This window comes from Erigeron canadensis, chromosome 6 (genome assembly GCF_010389155.1).
Source record: "Erigeron canadensis isolate Cc75 chromosome 6, C_canadensis_v1, whole genome shotgun sequence".
NCBI classification, from domain to species: Eukaryota; Viridiplantae; Streptophyta; class Magnoliopsida; order Asterales; family Asteraceae; genus Erigeron; species Erigeron canadensis.
In genome coordinates, this window is record NC_057766.1 from 28,303,375 (window position 1) to 28,322,257 (window position 18,883).

At 34.4% G+C, this 18,883-nt stretch overlaps 2 protein-coding genes across 4 annotated transcripts; one reads left to right on the forward strand and one right to left on the reverse strand.

Annotated features, from left to right (window-relative positions):
• The first annotated feature begins 4,114 nt into the window (after positions 1 to 4,114).
• LOC122602544 lies at positions 4,115 to 12,177 on the forward strand. 2 transcript variants are annotated; one of them, XM_043775148.1, is made up of 24 exons: positions 4,115 to 4,353; positions 6,126 to 6,256; positions 6,655 to 6,739; positions 6,857 to 6,910; positions 7,044 to 7,135; positions 7,233 to 7,336; positions 7,547 to 7,619; positions 7,715 to 8,117; positions 8,195 to 8,518; positions 8,612 to 8,809; positions 8,975 to 9,070; positions 9,159 to 9,222; positions 9,305 to 9,429; positions 9,503 to 9,749; positions 9,840 to 9,976; positions 10,053 to 10,171; positions 10,261 to 10,384; positions 10,466 to 10,524; positions 10,616 to 10,709; positions 10,800 to 10,980; positions 11,113 to 11,214; positions 11,300 to 11,418; positions 11,577 to 11,636; positions 11,823 to 12,177. In XM_043775148.1, the coding sequence occupies exons 1-24, from the start codon at positions 4,312 to 4,314 to the stop codon at positions 11,910 to 11,912; spliced, it is 3,123 nt and encodes a 1,040-aa protein (XP_043631083.1). In that variant the 5' UTR covers positions 4,115 to 4,311; the 3' UTR covers positions 11,913 to 12,177. The 2 variants fall into 2 exon arrangements, with proteins under 2 accessions (XP_043631083.1, XP_043631084.1); XM_043775149.1 differs by lacking the exon at positions 4,115 to 4,353 and adding an exon at positions 4,889 to 4,974.
• A 358-nt stretch (positions 12,178 to 12,535) lies between these two features.
• On the reverse strand, positions 12,536 to 14,175 carry LOC122605389 (cancer-related nucleoside-triphosphatase homolog). Of its 2 annotated transcripts, XM_043778331.1 has the most exons (6): positions 14,065 to 14,175; positions 13,869 to 13,956; positions 13,671 to 13,764; positions 13,508 to 13,592; positions 12,987 to 13,143; positions 12,536 to 12,836 (listed from the first exon to the last, which is right to left on the reverse strand). In XM_043778331.1, the coding sequence occupies exons 1-6, from the start codon at positions 14,101 to 14,103 to the stop codon at positions 12,727 to 12,729; spliced, it is 573 nt and encodes a 190-aa protein (XP_043634266.1). In that variant the 5' UTR covers positions 14,104 to 14,175; the 3' UTR covers positions 12,536 to 12,726. The 2 variants fall into 2 exon arrangements, with proteins under 2 accessions (XP_043634266.1, XP_043634267.1); XM_043778332.1 differs by lacking the exon at positions 14,065 to 14,175 and having other exon boundaries at positions 13,508 to 13,587.
• Positions 14,176 to 18,883: the final 4,708 nt, after the last annotated feature.

The following is an 18,883-nucleotide window of genomic DNA, read 5'->3' on the forward strand; positions in this document are numbered from 1 at the left end:
TTTGAGATTAATTTGGAGTTCCTCTAATGAACGATCTTGAAGTGGAGCCTCAAACACTAAACTCAATCCTTTATATAATTTCACTTTTATAACTAATATATCTTAAAATTTACTAGAATGGTACCTGTACGTTGCAGCGATGTAATGACGGTGGCGTGTGATGGGTGGTGGTGGCATGCGGTGGTAGCGGTAGTGGCGGGATCAAGATTGAAATGGACGGGTAGCACAAATTTTTATTATCGTTGATCTTATGTTGACATAATGATACCGACTAAATTCTAACGATTTTAAACGTTTTTTTTAATTTTTAATTTTTGGTTATTTTTAATGATTTTTAAGAGTTTTTTGACACTTTGATAGTTCCCATCTATCATTTAATTGAACAAGTACGTTTTTATGAGTTTTATTAATAGGATAATCTTTAGAAAGTTTAGAATTAGTTACATTGACGACGTGTATCCCATATTTGTTTGACCCGTAGCACAAATAAAGAATACCTCGTTTTTCAAAAAAGTATTACACTACATAGATCTAGTAGACACGTAGCCCGGGTTACCCCTAGCTTGCATGTAGTTCCGCCCATGGGTAGCGGCGATGGTGGCGGCGACGATTAGTGGTGGTGCCAAGTAGTGTAAGTTATTAAGATGGATCGTTTGATATTGAATGTTGAAAATTGAAAATGCTATTTACTTTATAATATAACATAGATATAGATTATTCTGATATAGAACTATAATTGAAATTTTACAAAATAACAACATTTTTTTAAAAATATATATAAAAAAAGGCGAGCTTGAGTCGAGCTAAAGTCTCTAAAAGTAGGGATGTGCACCGGTCGAAACCCGGACTGACCCACGATGCGCGAAAGCATGAAAAATGGAACTGTGACCCGACCCGTGAAGGTCCGGGTCGGTTCGATTCGGGTCGGATTTCCTTCACAATTTTTCTGTTTTTGGCTTCACTCGATGTAACACCCATCATTTAAAAATAAGGATTTCCAAAAACGTTCACCTAACTGTGTCAAAGAAAGCAGAACAAACATTTAAAAGTCCAAACCAATAAATTCAGTTTGGTTTATTCATTAAATGGTGTTACTTGCCATATCATAGAAACAAGTCTAAATGGAAATCCATCAATTGCCCAACATTAAACAACCGATCACAAGTCATTACAAGTCTTTAAATACCAAAACATAATTCAAATGTCTAAAAGGAGCAGCCACTATGGGTAAACTATAGTCATCTTCAAATGCTATCTACCCATGCCTCGCTCTTTATTCATCAACGATCATAAGCTTGCTAAACCTGAGGGAGCATCATCACATAACGACACATCTTTGCATTTATCATCTTTCATGTAGGATAGATCATCCTAAAGGTGCCTAATCATATTTAACATCTTCACATATCACATCTAAACATCTTTTAATTGTAACTTAAGTCACACCCGACTAGATGGATTAACCTTACGGCTGTCCATCATTGTCATTAAGGAATGGCAAGCCAATCCAGGAGTAATCTGTATGTTCAATGACAAATGGGGCGGGTCAGACCTCCCGTATTACTCTTCACATCTTTGACTATGTTGCAAGGAGCCACCCGAGCAACCACATCTACGCACCCGCCGGGCAAGGGCAAGTACGAGTTAAGCTTAACACTTTCACATCTAAATTACGAGCTTGATTTCACATCTCATATGGTTTAGGTGTTTACAGTACCTAAACAATTTGCACATATACATTTTTTACGTTTGGGCCCTTAAACGTGCACGTAAGATGGCAACTTAAAGAGTCTAGTGAAGTAGATGATCAAGTCATACAAACATGCACAATATAATACATCTCAAAACATAGCATATCATTTCGTATCATATCATTTCATTTCATATTACATCCTTTTATATCATAGGGACTGCATATCAGGCCTCAAAGGTCATTTACATAGCCTATGTCACCTCCCGTGTATCCCGACTACCCATAAACGATCAAGATATCAAATGAGAACCATCTTTTGTTGAACCCTCAGTGTGTCAAAGTAGTGTATCTTACCTTGATACAGCTTACCAACGAGTTAAGAGTATCTTATAGTGCTTGCTAAGTGCTCCCGACAACCTAGAACGAGTATAAGATTGAAATATAAGTTAAACGAAGCATTTTGTGCAGTCTGGGTATCAGGTGCGTCGCACCTCCTTAGTGGTGCATCGCACCGATCAACTACAAATACTCAGATCAGATACAGGTGCGTCGTATATCGGTCTTTGATTGAAAATCCATTTTCTCAACCTGGGTTGTGGTGCGTCGCACCACCCATTTGGTGCGTCACACCTGGGGTGCCGACCAACAACTCAATTTTTAAACTTGCTCTAAACGATTCCCATTCGATCTCAAACTCTTAGCCCGACCTGGAGACATAAAATTGACCTCTTTGACAACACTTTTGATGGCTTTAATCCATCAATCAATCCTTTAATCCTTTACAACATAAATCAATCATTGAATCACCCGAAAAACATGAAATCGGTAAACGTTTAATCAATTAACCCAAACCCAAACCCCATGGCCTGGATTTAATACTCATCTATGACTCATAAGATCAAATTCCAAAGAGAATATTACCTATATTACCTGTAGATGACTTAGGGGATTCAAGATCATGACAAAACTTGGACGAAACACCTAGAAACGAAGAGTTTTTGATGATGAATTGCTTTGGGAGGGAGATAGGATCGGCTGGAGGGTGTTTTTACACATACGATGCAGAAGTTTTGTGACAATTAAGGCTGCCTAATTGCTCACTAACCCTTGGCCATCAACCCATTATGTTACACTTAGGACCCTTCAACTTCATAACTTAACTTTATTAGCTTAAATCTCTACCGGGAGTCCTAACACACTAACAAACACCTAATTACTTAACGTTACTTTCATTAAACGTACTAACGAGCTAAGCTCTAGCTCTAGCTTACTCAAAAGACTTAAAACGAACCTCCGAGCAGAGGCAAGCTCAAGCTTTGAACAATAACTTACAGCCCTAGCTTGGTACTAAATCCACACAATTATGTATTTCAAATGGTCCAATACACATTGTTTGTGTCAAAAATTTAGAACTTCTTTCTAAAGACTTAAGTGAAAAGTTTATGATAATATATAAACTATTAAAATATTATATATGTATATATATATATATATATATATATATATATATTTTATATTAAAAGTGTAGCACTTTTCCAGGTTAATTCAAATGTTAATAGTGAAAATGTTGAGTCTTAATAGTTAATATCATAGATGAGGATTTTCTATGTCACATAAACTTCATTATTTATTGATATTATATAACATTTTGTGTATTGCTTTGTCTCAGATACTTAAGTTATTACCAGTTTTTTACTTATACAATGAATTTAGTATACAAGCTATGGAGCACTTTGAAACATATTTTTAAGTCCAATCAAACTATTTATTTTCATTACTCTTCATCAATATTTGAAATAACATTCCCATTGTAGAAGATATCAATCAAACACTTAAGCTACCTTTAATAACAATAAAATTTGAGAAACTTGTAGAACAATATATCATTGTCATGAGCATCTTGTAGTAACTAATAAGATCTTGGGCAATAAATTAGAGTGTCAACTTTACTTAATAAAAACTCACACATCATTTGTCATAAAACAACGTATAAGTAGACGTCTTTACACGTTAAAAAAAATATAAATTATTCATTTTTCTAACGATAAATTTTAACTAATTATTTATCTAATTAAAGACCTTTGATTAATCAAAAATGGTTGAACCTGCATAGATAGAAGGATAATGTCATCCAACTTCCAACCATAAAAATACGTGTCATCATATATTAGGTAATAATTAAACATTCTTCCATAAACACATATCTCATACCAAGTAAAAAGATTATAAATTTTTTAAAAGGATAAATCATTTTCCTTTTTAAAAAGAACTTTTGGAAGTTTCAAAGGACTATATTGCATAAGATCTATAATAATAGGGAGTAAAATGAAACATTTATCTAATCTCCCGGAAGCTGCCCTTTTCTGAAATTTAACTATTTATTATAATTTAAACTATAAATGTTTGAAAAAAAAAACAGAAGATGCTAAAAGCGTAAAAACAACCGTTCTGTCACTACTACTACTACTTGTTCTTCTTTACAGCGGTTTTCACTAAGCACACACACAGTTGGCCGGAAATCGGCATTTATCTCCGGCGGCAGATCGATCAGATCATCGTTGTTTTTCTAAGTGTATTATAAATTTGATAAATATAATAAATTAATAATAATAATAATAATGTTTGTTAAAAAGCTAGTGGAAAAGGCTTCCTTGAAGAAGGTAATTACTAATTACAGTAAGCTTTTTATATTATATTTTGGAACTTTATACTGCTGATTATTGATTATTATAAAATAAAAGATCAGGTGCTAATTGTTTTGGTTTTTAATTTCATGTGTTGTTTGGTAGATCATTTAGAAATAAGCAAATTTTTTTTTTGAATTAAAAAAATCTATGGTTATCATGTATTTTATATTATAAAATTAAAACATTTCAGGTGGAAAAAGCAAAGAATAAGTAGTGTGCGATATATTTATGTAAAGAAGAATATAATTATAATTATAGAAACAGTAAATGAGAATGCTTTTAGTATAACTATTTTTAACACAGTAATAATTAGTGAAATGTATCCTATTGGTCCATAGTTAACTTTTTAGAATTCCTTTTGTTTTTTTTCTTTATTGTATTTATTATTATTATTATTGATATTGATACTATTGGTAGAATTTGCAGTATTGTGTTAAATAGCTAAGAGTTATTAATCTGGTAGCCAAGTAAGTTGCAATTTTTTTTTAAAATTATTTTTTAATTTTCTTACGAGTTTGGGTAATCCAACTCGCTTAGAGAACGGACTAATCCCAAATCGACTCGTTTTGGAAGCATGTGTCAAGAAAGGAAATGGTTAGTTAATTACTTAATTTTTACCTGATTCACTAATTGACGTACGAGGAAAATTGATTGATTTCTGTTGGATTTGTATTATTATTATTATTATTATTATTTTAAATAATTTCTAATGTCAATAATTGAGCTACGTGTTATCATATAAGAATCCCAAATCATTACTTTTATCATTAATTTATGTTATTTTGTCACTAGTATATATATGATTTCTGATTAGTCCAAATGTCCAATCATCAATGCTTTAAAATTTTCAGCCCATAGTTTTCTTTTACTATTATTATATTAAGGGTTTTGTCAAACAATCTTAAGGACTTTCGTTAAATTAAATTACATAGTTATATGATTACCATTCAGGTTTAAGTATCTAATATTGAATTAATAATAAAATGATGTTAATAATAAAATCATAATAAAATGGAGGACCAAAGTGTTTTAAAAAGTTGCCTAGTTTAGAATGATGTTTAATATTTTTTAGTCTTTTACAAAAGGAAAGTTTTATGTAAAATAAAAGAGAGAAAACTTGGAATGCATTTTTTTGGTTTTTGTTGATGTGTCAATTCATGTGATGCCCAATTATTAAATTACTAAAAAAATGTGATCGTGAAAACATAGCTAATTCAATGACCAACATCGAAAAAGAAAAAAAGTTATGCATTTTCTCTTTCTTTCTGTAAATGTAAATGTACGGAAAGAAAGAGAAAATGCATAAAGTTATCGACTTTTTGATGTGTGTCATAATAGATTTTGATGTGTCATGTGTGTCATCACCAAGTTTTTAAGGCAGTCTTTACGCTTACCATTTCAGTCCTATGATTACTCAAGGTTTTATATGTTCTAAACATCCATATACTGTTGGATATCATAGTGCAAAGCACCCTGAGAGCATTTGTTAGTTCTAATCCTAATCGACTTGCATTCCTTGAAAAATAATTTAGATGTTCGTATGATGTTGATTTGTATATTAGTGTTTAAATGTGTCGTTATGACTTTTGCATTGATGAAAACAAGACCAAGAGTTAAATTAGATATAGTTCTGTAACTCTGGTTGTTAGAAATCTCAATGGTGGATTTTCCTTTTTATTCTAATTATAAAATACAGTAATAAATACACTTCTTCACTACTAATACTATCAATACTTGTGCTGCAGCCTGGAGGGAATCCAGATTGTTTGAAGTCTGACGAATTAAACCCACGCCCTATTTTCCATCACGGAGTTCCATCAGGATGTAACTTGTTGGCTCATGACCCCATTCAGAAGATTCTCGCTATATCAAGCATGTAAGCATCTGTTACCTATAAGGTTTACTGGTGTTGTTCATGCTGGTATAATCATAAGAAATATCTACATTATATCTGTGGTTTTATAGCTTTTCTTTTTTAAGAACAAAAATTCAAATTGATATACTCGTAATAGTTTATAGATCATGACTCTGTTTATAAAAGTGCACACTGCAAAATAAATTTCAAAAATAAGGCTTGAACCAAGGACTATTAGACTTAGACACGTTGTCTATGGGTTTCATCATGAAAGTACTCCCCCTAGATACAAAGGTTTTGTAGAAGTATATTCAGAAAAAAATAGAGAATATCATCAAAGACTCAAAGTATTAATGTACTTGTACATGGCATGTTCTTAATCCATGATCTAATTAAATAGGGATTTTCTTTTTCATTAGAGATGGGCGGATTAAGTTATTTGGACAAGATAACACTCAGGCTGTACTGGAATCTCCCGAGGCAATACCAAGCAAATTTCTGCAGGTATGTCATCCCCTAGATATTCTCCATACCTACGTAACACCCTCTACATCAGTTCAGGTAATCTGTGACGAGGAATATTTACTGACTTCTCATTAACTATTGTATTCCTTCTTCCAGTTCATTCATAACGAACAGTTTCTTATAAACATAAATGAGAAGAATCATATTGAGGTAAAGCCTTTTGGATATAATTTAATACCATATACTCCCTCTCACTTTTGTCTCATTTTTTCTTGTAATGGAGGCATACTTGCTAAATACACCAGGTTAATGTGTGGTCTTACCTACTATTCTATATACACAGGTTTGGGATATAGAGATGAAGTCGTTAGCTCATGTACATATATTTAAGGAAGAAATTACATCTTTTACGATCCTTCAACGTACCTTTTACATGTAAGTGTTTCTCAAATATCTTAAGGATGTTCAGTGATTGTAGAGAATTAAGTTTTTCAGATCACAGACCTACAGTGATTATATATGTCCTCAACAGGTATGTTGGAGACTCATTTGGTAATGTTTCGGTTCTGAAATTTGACAAAGAAACATGTAGTATAGTACAAATGAAATACCGAATTCCGTTTTCTGCATCTCATGGTGAGCCACATCTTTTGTAAGATCTAAATCTAATTACATGCATTTTTTAGCTAGTGCGGATATACTCATAAATCAGATATTGTTGAAACTGAGGTAGCTATCAACATCGTTGTGCTCATATAGTCGTATCACACATAAAAAAATGGTGGATTTTTTGTAGCAAGTCTTCTAGTGCATCTTTGACTTAAGTTCTTAATTCAATGTATCTAGGTAATGCAACAGAGGAAATCAGCGATGCTGCTGTTATGTATATACTGCCTCAACCAGAAGCTACAAGTAAAAGGTGATGTTCAATATCAGTCTTCTATATTGACATAAGCAACTATTATAATTTATACATCTCTCAAATCTTACATTATGTGTCATTTATTAATTCAGGATTCTTATAATTTATAAAAACGGATTCATTGCATTATGGTCAATTCAAGATAGCAAAACCATCTTTACTACCGGAGGAACTCTAATTCACTCGCTTAATCATGATACAAAAAAAGTGTCTGCTGCATGCTGGGCTTGTCCCCTAGGAAGTAAAGTAGTTATTGGGTACAGCAATGGAGAACTTCTAGGATGGAGTGTCCCTCACTCTATAGAATCAAAAACTGAATCTGCAACTGATAATGGGTTAGGCGGTATACAAAGTGGTCCTCTATTTAAATTAAATCTTGGGTATAAGCTGGACAAAGTTCCCATAGCCCGATTGAGATGGGCTTATGCTGATGGGAAGGCAAGTCGACTCTATGTTCTTGGTGCTTCTGATTTCTCATCTCCAAACTTGTTGCAGGTATTCAGAACTTATTATCGTCATTTCTCTTTAAAAGACTTGATCTGGTGCTGATATCATTCAGCTTTCTATGGCAGGTTATTATTATCAATGAACAGATCGAATCTCGCACTACTAAACTGGGAATTCCTTCACCTGAGCCGTGCATTGACATGGAAATTGTTTCATCAAACATTGAACACGGCAAACATAAAGAGGACTGCTTTCTTGTGGTTGGCAAGTCTGGCCATGTTTATATATATGATGATTTCTTGATTGAAAAATATTTAGTTCAGTCCCAATCCAGGTCTCCACCATCACTTCCAAAAGAGGTAAAAGTGAGACTACCGTTTGTTGACCCATGCATCACTGTAGCAAAGTTTATCACTGATAATCCATGCATGTTATCTTCTGCTGATGAGGTAACATCAACTTTCATGTTCTTAGGACATGTTTTTGTTACAAAAGAAAAGGAAGCAGAAAACCATATTCATATATGCTGTTTGGTTTGTCAGGAGTACAGATTGATGTCAAAAAAGATACCTTCACTGTTTTCGTTAGAGGCTAAGCAAAAAGATGGATCTTCAACAACCGGTTTTAGCAGTTTCTCAAATTTTAAAAACATTTATATAACAGGACACAGCAATGGAGCTATCAACTTTTGGGATGCATCATCTCCACTTTTGATTCCAATCGTATCAATTAATCAACAGGTGACATCATATGTTTACCATCATATGTTTACCTGAATTTTTCATTGAAGAAGATGAATAGAAATGGAACCCTCATTTATGCAATAGCCACCCTGCATCACTGGATTGTACATTAAAGTAATCTTAAATCTTATTATCCTCTGTTGTTTGCCTTCAACAATACAGAGTGAGGATGATCAGTCTTTAAGTGGGATACCCTTGACTGCGTTGTGCTATGATATGGAATCACGTCTCCTCTTATCTGGAGATCAAAGTGGAACAGTAAGTGTGCTCAGTTTTACAGATTGTTGGAGTTTGTTACAGTTCAGTTTAAATGATATGGTTTAATGTATGATATGTTATGCTGCAGGTTAGAATTATCAAGTTTAAGCCTGAACCATATGCCACAGACGGCGGCTTTTTGTCCTTACAAGGTACTAGCTATCTTCTTGTTAGCTCATATATAAATGCATACTTTATGCACTGATGATGTTACATATTCCTAAAATGTGCCAGGAAGTTCAAAGAAAGGAAGCAATATCATTCAAAATGTTAAACTTGTGAAGGTTAATGGAGCAGTGCTTTCAGTAGTTGCAAGCCATGACTCTAAACATATTGCTGTTGGGTCAGATAAAGGATATGTAAGATGTCATATTTCTTGTCCTCTTTTTGCCCCATTTCAACTACCACCTGATTTAGCAATTATTGATGCAGGTTTCAGTAATTTATACCGGGGGACCAACCGTGTTGTACGAGAAACATATAGCAAGTGAATTGTCTACAGCTATCATCTCTCTGCAGTTTGGAATGTGCAGCTTGCATGGGTTTGAGAAGAGTGTCTTAGTGGTGGCAACAAAGGATTCATCAGCTTGGGCACTTGAAAGTGAAACCGGGAATATTCTCAATACTGCAGCAGTCCATCCAAAAAAACCTTCTAAAGCTTTACTCATCCACATGTTGGGTACCAATCATACTTTCTTTGAGAGGCTTTTGTATTGTTAACTTGGTGGAAAATGAAAAAAAATTAACCAAGTGCTATCTGACGTTACAGATGACCAAAGGGTATCTGGCAGAGGATCTATTGGATCCAGGAGTGGCAATTCCTTTGATGATGGCATTGTTAAGGATCTATTGCTGCTATGTTCTGAGAAAGCTGCTTACATATATTCACTTCCCCATGTGGTTCAGGTTAGAAGTCTAGTTTTTTTGATATCCATAACACTCGGCGTAAACATATATACTCAGCAATTTACAATTTATTCAGGGTGTGAAGAAGGTTTGCTACAAAAAGAAGTTCAATTCATCACTTTGTTGCTGGGCTTCAACATGTTGTGCAGATACTGGCCTTATACTTGTCTTTACTAATGGGAAGATTGAAATTAGGTTATATTCTAAACACATTTATATATATTCGTAATATTACGTTCTGATGTTTGTATTGAAATGTGATTGCCTATATATTCTCATTTCAGATCCCTTCCAGAATTATCTCTTTTGAAGGCAACATCAATAAGAGGCCTTGCACTTTCGATATCAACACCAAATTCCTTACCTGATAGCTCAGTTTGTGCTTCACAAAATGGTGATATCATCGTGGTACTACACTGTTTATACTTCAGAAATGATAAAGTAGTCTAAATTGAAGTTTTAATGAATTTCAAAACTTCTATGGTACAGGTAAATGGTGATCAAGAAGTATTTATTGTTTCTGTTTTACTCCAAAGGGAAATCTTCAGGTAATGCCTAAAATTGAATAGTTAGAATCATTTGTGTAGGGTGTGCTTTAGATATATCTTATTTTTCGTGACAATGTTTTAAATTTTCTAGGCATTTGGACTCGGCTACCCAAGTTTATAATAAAAATCTGATATTTCCACTAGGAATTCAGCCTGATCATGTTATCCACAAAGAAAAGAAAAAGGTTCTTACTTTATTAAACTCTACCGCTCCTCTGAGATCTTGTAATACAGTACCAAAATTATTTAATGTTTGTACATACTATATACAACAGGGAATCTTTAGCTCTATGATCAAAGGAAGCAAAGCAAAACAAGAGCCGGAACTAGAATTAGAGTCTTCAAGAGAAAGCTTCGAAGAACTGTCCACATTATTTTCAGTGGCTAACTTTCCATTGGAGAGTGAAACCCGAGAAATTTCCCCTACAAATGAAGATGAGGTTGAATTGGATATAGGTTAGATGTTTGACCTTTTCAACAATCAACATCATAATCCTACTTCCATTATACTGCTGGCTTTGTGATTTGGATCAGAAAATATTGTTTAGCTATCAAAAGTTATTTATATCTTTATGTATTTTCTTTTAGATGATATCGACATTGATGGTCTAGAGGAGAAACCCAAAGGCAATACTATGATGGCAGCACTTAACAAACAGAAACTTACGAGTAAATTTAATGCATTTAAAGGTTAGTTCATCTTATCAGAAACATTAGTCACACGTGATTTTGAAAGAAATGGATGTGACTTGAAGATTAATTGTCATATTTACAGGTAAATTGAAAGAGATGAATGGCAAAAAGGAGAAGGTGCAAGTGAAGGAAGAACCAAGAGATGAGAAGACTGGTTCTGTAGATCAAATTAAAAAAAAATATGGATTTAGCTTGACTGGCGTAAGTATCTGCTATGCTAATAATTTTGTATAATGCTAATCTCTATGAAAGGTTATAAGCATTGACTTGCTGACTATAATGAAATCGTAAGGTAATTTATAAAGTTTGAAGTTGTGTCTCGGAATTTAGTTATTGATATCTTCTTGGTGACGCTGCAGGAAACAAGTGCAGCTAAAATGGCACAAAACAAGCTGGGTGAAAACATAAGAAAGCTGAAGGTTTGCTTATAATATCTCTTTGGCTCTACCTAGCATTGTCAACTTTTGATTTATAGCACAAAACTTTTTCTAACTGAACTGTTCTTGATCAGTGTGTACTGATCGGTTTTAATGCTATAACTACAAAACGCTGCTCTAGAATTAACTCAATTGACCCATTAACCCTGATGACTTGTGATTTGACAGGGAATCAACTTGAAAACAGCAGAAATGCAAGACAATGCACACACATTCTCTTCGATGGCAAAAGAGGTGCTGCGAACTGCTGAAAAGTGAACATGACCGCCGAACCTCATGATATATCCTCGTGCAGGTCTTTTTTTAGAGTGTTTTTTTTTTTTAAGGATTATCATAGATATTGTTTTGGATCACATACAATGTATAGCGAGATCACAGTAATTTCCTTTTTTAAGGATTATTTTCACTGTAAAAACTCAGTGTATGTACATGATAGCATTATCATAGCATGATGTAGATTTCTTACAAAAATTGCTACTTGTATTGAAATAACATATAAGTTCTTAAAAAAATTTCGAAGGAATTTCTGAGCCAAAATGTTCATGTGGTTAAAGGTTTCCGTATACTTTGTTATGGATATTTACATTAAAATTTGGTGGGTTTTTGTGTGTGCTCACACACATAATATAGGAAACTTTCTTCCAATTTATCAGTTTTAGAATTCGACAACCAAACTATTTATAATTGGAATAAAGTTTGTTTCCAGTTTATGCAAAAAGCCTTGTCGGGACATATAAACCGTGACCAAGCCTTATGCGGCCAGGATTTTCAGTACCGGTCTTGGTCCCGGCCTAGGTACAGGCTTGGACTTTTCCTGATTTGCACATCTCTAATTTATCGGCTGAAGTTAACCTTTCTTAAAATAAATCAATGGTAAATAGTAGAAAGGAACTTATTTTTCTTTATTTTATAATGACTCTATAGCATCATGCTATACTTAAACTTGTTATAGTGATCAAAATTACATTAACAGCACAAATCCTACAAAGTGTACTTTGACAGATCCATAAACCAGGGGTGCTTTGTTATCCCAGTTCTTTAACATGGACTTTAACAAAGATGGGCACTGAGATTAGTCCAGATTGTCAGTCAAACGTGAATATATTTGATCTTTCATGGCATCTCTGTTGTTTGTTGTTAGAGTAAAAAGAGTTGCTCCTGGATGACTTTTCAACCTCCCAACTGCAGAAAGACATATGTTTAAATAACAGAATACTAGATCAGGTAATAAGCAATTCCAATAACATTTAAATATATGATTTTAAGTTTTAGACAATCCATAGTTGACTATTTTCTGTAACAAAGAACGTGTAGCGGGATATGCAAGCGTACCTGCAGGTATATCTCGGCCAGCCTTTGGCACCGGTATGGTAGCTAACAGTGGTTTATTAGACTCCAGAACCCGCAACACTGCAGGGAAAAACAACGAACTAAACAACTCCATCTTACCAACTTCGTCTATGACAAATAGATCGGTGTCTGCTTTGACCTGGAAATGAACGTCTAAAATGAATCTCTTCTGTTTGCAAGGAAACTTAGTTTGACTTTTGAGGTCAAACATCTTAATTTCCATATCCAAAGTGTACATTGATCATGCTACGTGTCAGTATCAACATTTTTAGTGAAAATCATATTGGTCTATCTGACCATTAAAGTCAAACTAAATTACTCTCTAGGAGAATGAAAAAAATTGTATAATGCATCTCTCAATTTACTTATTCTAAATATAACAAATAAGTACCATGAGTAACCCGGAGTCAGTGAAATGGTAGAGCCCAAACGAACGAAGAGAAAAAATCTAATAAATTATGTTCGTAGTATTGAAATATATAAGGTCGACAAGCAGGACAAACCTGTAACTCAGGTAACGCCAAAGACTCAAATGATGCTACGTCGACTTTGTATCTCCCCACATTAGGCCATCTAACGGACTCTGCACTGCCAACCGTTGACAAACCAAATCATAGACACGATGTTTAGTTAAGTAGATAGAAACGCCAAAAATAGAATACTTGCCTTGAAGTAGGATTAACAGAAGCAAGAGGAGCAGTACGCCCATCTAACGTAACAACCTCAAAACCTACTCTTTCCCCTCCTCGTCTTATCTCGCCTGTGCATTATGCATATCAAATATTTCAGAAAAACTGGCACAACTACAAAAAATTCCTAAAAACATAAAAATTATAAAGAAAAGAGGGAGTGGTTAATAATTACGAGTGAAGAAGCCCTGGATTTTCAAATTTGGATTGGATGTTTTGAGTATCTCCAAAACCTTGGAGATTAAAGTTGTTTTACCAACACCCTGATTATTTCATAACAAAAAAACAAAAAAAATCGAATCAGATTTCTAACAAACTTCAGTTAATTTCATGGATGGATGGAAAATTCAAAATTGGAAAAAAAAACTTACAGGAGAACCAGTCACCAAAAAGCACTTTTGACCTGCCATTATTTGATTTAATTTTTGTGCATCTTTTTCTAACAGCAGATAATAATATGTAATATCTATTTACTACTGTTATATTTTGTATTCGATAAATTTAACGGAAGGGAAAAGTAATCAACAATATCCGCTGTAGCACAATCAACTGTTAGCAAATTAAACACGTCTCCTCTAACCAAGGAGTCCCAGGTTCAAGTCCTGGCAGCTGAAACTTTTTTTGTAACTATACAAAAGTCATTTTTTTCCCCAAATTATATTCCTCTCTTTTGTCAGGATTTACCCCTGATTTGTCTAAATTATTTGTATTCCTTTTTTTGTTTGTTATGAATATGTGTTACTCCTTCACGAGAGTCCCAGGTTCAAGTCCTGGCAGCAGAAAAAAAATATTGTTTTAAACAAATTTTCTTTCAAACACATTATAGTTTGATCAAATCGTACATATCCTTATCTACCCAGTAACTTTTGAATCAAATTAATGGTCTATGATTTCACTAGGTTGTTTATATTCTTTCATGATTTTTTTCCCAACAATTTTCTAAATTATTTATATTTATTTTTTTTCTTCTCATAATTTTTTCCCCAATAATTTCCCTAAGCTTCGAAAATCTGTCCACATTATTTTCAGTGGCAAACTTTCCATTGGAGAGTGAAACCTGAGAAACTCTCCGTACAGATGAAGATGAGGTTGAACTGGATATAGGTTAGATGTTTGACTTAGTCATTTGAATCAGAAACTATTGTTTAGCTATCAAAAAAGTTTATTAATATCTTTATGTATTTTCTTTTAAATGATATCGACATTGATGGTCTAGAGGATAAAGCCAAAGGAAATTAATAAATACTATGATGGCAGCACTTAACAAACAGAAACTTACGAGTAAATTAATGATGTACGTTCGGTTTGTCGGTGCTTAGCTAACAATCTTTCTTTGACCATATAAATAAATTTGAAGCAAGAAATAATCAATAAATTCAGCTGTAGCACAATCAACTCTTGATATGGTTTTCAAGCCGGCTCCTTAATTGGTGTCCCAGGTTCAAGTCCTGGCAGCTGAAAAAGAATTATTTTTTACAGTTTTTTTTTCCAAACACATTATAGTTTGACCAAATTGCATATATTTCCATACCCGGTAACTTTCTTTTTTGGTCATGAATTTTTGCCCAGAAATTTGGCTAAATTAATGATCTATATTCCTTTCTAATTTGTCATGATTTCTAATTCAATTCTAGCTCACCACGGTCGAGTTTAATGTGCACAGGAGGCAAATAAATCAACAGTAAAGTCCATACATCATTAATTTATGTATATCATTGAAAAAAAAATATATTAATGTACGTGTACTGGATGGAGTCTGGAGGCATATAGCCAAATAGTAGAAAGGAACATTTTTTTCTTTATTTAATAATAACTATATAGCATCAGGGGTTCTGATCTGAAAGAAAAAGAACATGGACTTTAACAAAGATGGACACTGAGATTAGTCCGGATTGTAAACAGGAATATATTCGATCTTTCATGGCATCCCTGTTGTTCGTTTTTAGATTAAAAACAGTTGCTCCTGGATGACTTTTCAACCTCGCAACTGCAGAATACATACATTGAAACAAAAGATCAGGTGATGTGCAATAAGATTTCAATATTTGACTTTCACAATCCATGGCTGACTATATTTTTCTACACCAAAGACTGTGTAACGGAAAAATGTGTATGCGAGTGTACCTGCAGGTTTTCTCGGCCACCCTTTGGAGCTGGTATGGTAGCTAGCAATGGTTTATTAAGCTCGAGAACCCGCAACACTGCAGGGAAAAACAAGGAACTAAACAACTCCATCTTACCAACTTCGTCTATGACAAATAGATCGATGTCTTCTTTGACCTGGAAATGAACGTCTAAATGAATCTCTCCTGTTTGCAAGGAAAGTTTGTTTGACTTTTGAGGTCAGACATCTTAATTTCCATTAGAGTATGCTACATGTCAGTACCAACATTTTGCATTTGTGTCCGTTGCTAAATGTTAATGGTGTTTATAAGTTTTCTTTGTTATATATCAATTCGAATTTAGTTTTTGAGTGAAAATCATATTGGTCTATTTGACCATTAAAGTCACAATGGTTATAATGCATCTCTCCAATCGAATTATGTTCATAGTATTGAAGTAGATAAGGTCGACAAGCAGGACAAACCTGTAACTCATGCAAAGCCAAAGACTCAAATGATGCTACATCAACTTTGTATCAACCACATTTGGCCATCAAACGGACTCTGCACTTCCAACCGTTGACAAACCAAATCATATATGTTGGAAATAATATGATTCATATTAATTAATATAATGAAAAACATGATTAAGATTACCTGAAGATCCTGAGGAACTTGTTAGTTGATTCAGCATACGTGCCATTGTGATCGGTTCCCAAATTAAGATGATTATGGATTAGATGGGGAAGAAGAGAAAGCACACACAAATAATGGGGCAGCCGAAATTAGTGATTGATTAGTCACTAATGACTTAATTATGTTATATTTATATATATAACATTTATACTTAGCCCCCTTGGTGTTTTGTGTGATGTGTATTATAAGTCTCTTTAATTCTAATCACCTAATGGGAAACCCTATATTATGTTATTAATGGTAAATACGCCCATCGTATATTTACCGACATAAGGATTTTAATTATTTGTCAATTATCATATCGGACTGATATATGATCGGTGAAGGTCACAACTACGTGAGTCCAACATTCTCCCACTTGACCAAGCGATCATTTATCTATGAGTATCACAGTTAATCCGGCCGGGATAATACTCATTTTGTTTTAAACCGAAATCATAGCCAATAAGTACAGTCGTAGAGAAGAACATCAACTCAGGACCCCCACTAGTCAAAACTATGACTCAAAATTCAAAACTAAATAAGCAATGATCAATTGACTAAGACAAATTTTGTTACAATAATGTCTATACACCAATAAGCATGCTGAATGTAAATAATAGACAAACAAAATCTGAATACAGAGGAAAATTTTATTAAATATAATGACCCAATAAGTACAATATGCTATCAAATTAAATCTTTTGTGAGCCCCATCTTCGACACATGTCCTATGAAGATATTAGGAGGAAGACCTTTGGTCATCGGATCCGCTAGCATATCATTTGTACTTATGTACTCAATACAAAGAACATTTTCCTCAACCGTTCGCGTACAAACAGATACATTGTATCGAGGTACAGTCCAGCGCTAGTCGAACTGTTACTGTTCGAGAAAGTTACGGCAGCTGAGTTATCACAGTAAAGCTTCAATGGTTTAGAAATAGAATTGACGATTTTAAGTCCACTGACAAGGTTCCTTAACAACATCCCATGACAAGTGGCATTGTAAACGGCAATATATTCAGCCATCATGGTGGACGTTGCAGTCAGTTTCTGTTTATGACTCCGCCAAGAGATAGGTCCGCCAGCTAACATGAAAATATATCCAGAAGTAGATTTCTTATCTTCCTTGCTATTAGCAAAATCGGAATCTGAATATCCTATTACTTCTAAGTCATCACTCCTTCTAAAAGTTAGTTTGTAGTCTTTGGTCCCTTGCAGATATCGTAGAACCTTTTTAGCCGCTTCCCAGTGTGCCAATCCAGGATTAGACAAATAACGTCCTAGCATACCGGCGATGTAAGCGATATCTGGTCGAGTGCAGACTTGAGCATACATAATGCTCCCAACTACAGATGCATAAGGTATCACCCTCATCTGCTCCTTTTCAATCTCAGTACTCGGGGTTTGGAAAGAACCAAATACGTCTCCTTTAACTACTGGAGCTACAGTAGGCGAGCAGTCCTGCATTTTATAGCGTTCCAGAATACGGTCAATATAGGCCCTTTGAGAAAGACCCAGAACACCATTACGCCTATCCCGGTGTATTTCGATACCTATGACATAAGAGGCATCACCGAAATCTTTCATGTCAAAATTCTGCGAAAGCATGCGCTTCGTTTCATGCAGCATATCCAAGTTGTTACTTGCAAGTAGGATATCATCTACGTACAAAACGAGGATTATGAAGTTACTCCCACTGATCTTGAGATAGGTGCATTGATCCACTGGATTCTTTAAGAAGTCTTGTCCTTTCATGACTTCATCGAACTTAAGGTACCATTGACGTGACGCTTGTTTCAACCCATATATGGACTTCTCCAACTTGCAGACCATGTGCTCTTTACCTTTTTGAATGAATCCTTCAGGCTGCCACATGTATACGTCTTCTTCCAAGTCTCCATTAAGAAAAGCGGTCTTGACATCCATCTGATGTAACTCAAGATCAAAATGAGCTACTAGTGCCATGACGATCCTTAGGGAATCTTTACGAGACACAGGAGAAAAGGTCTCTTGATAATCAATTCCAGCCTTTTGAGTATAGCCTTTTGCAACCAGTCTAGCCTTATAGCGTTCAACATTTCCATTCGTGTCTAGTTTGGTTTTGAAGACCCATTTACAACCTGTTGGTTTGGATCCTTCAGGAAGTTCAACCAAATCCCAAACGTCGTTATGTTTCATGGAATTAAGCACCTCAATCATGGCGTCATTCCATTTAGAGGCTTGGTCACTATTAATGGCTTCTTGATAAGAGGTAGGATCAGTAAGCTTTCCAATGTCCTCATCTTCAGCTAAGAAGGTGACATAATCATCAAAATTTGTGGCCCTTCGTTGCCTGGATGATCTTCTAAGCTGAATTTCGGGTTCTGTAACGGAAGGTACTTCATTATTCGCAGCATCAACATTATGAT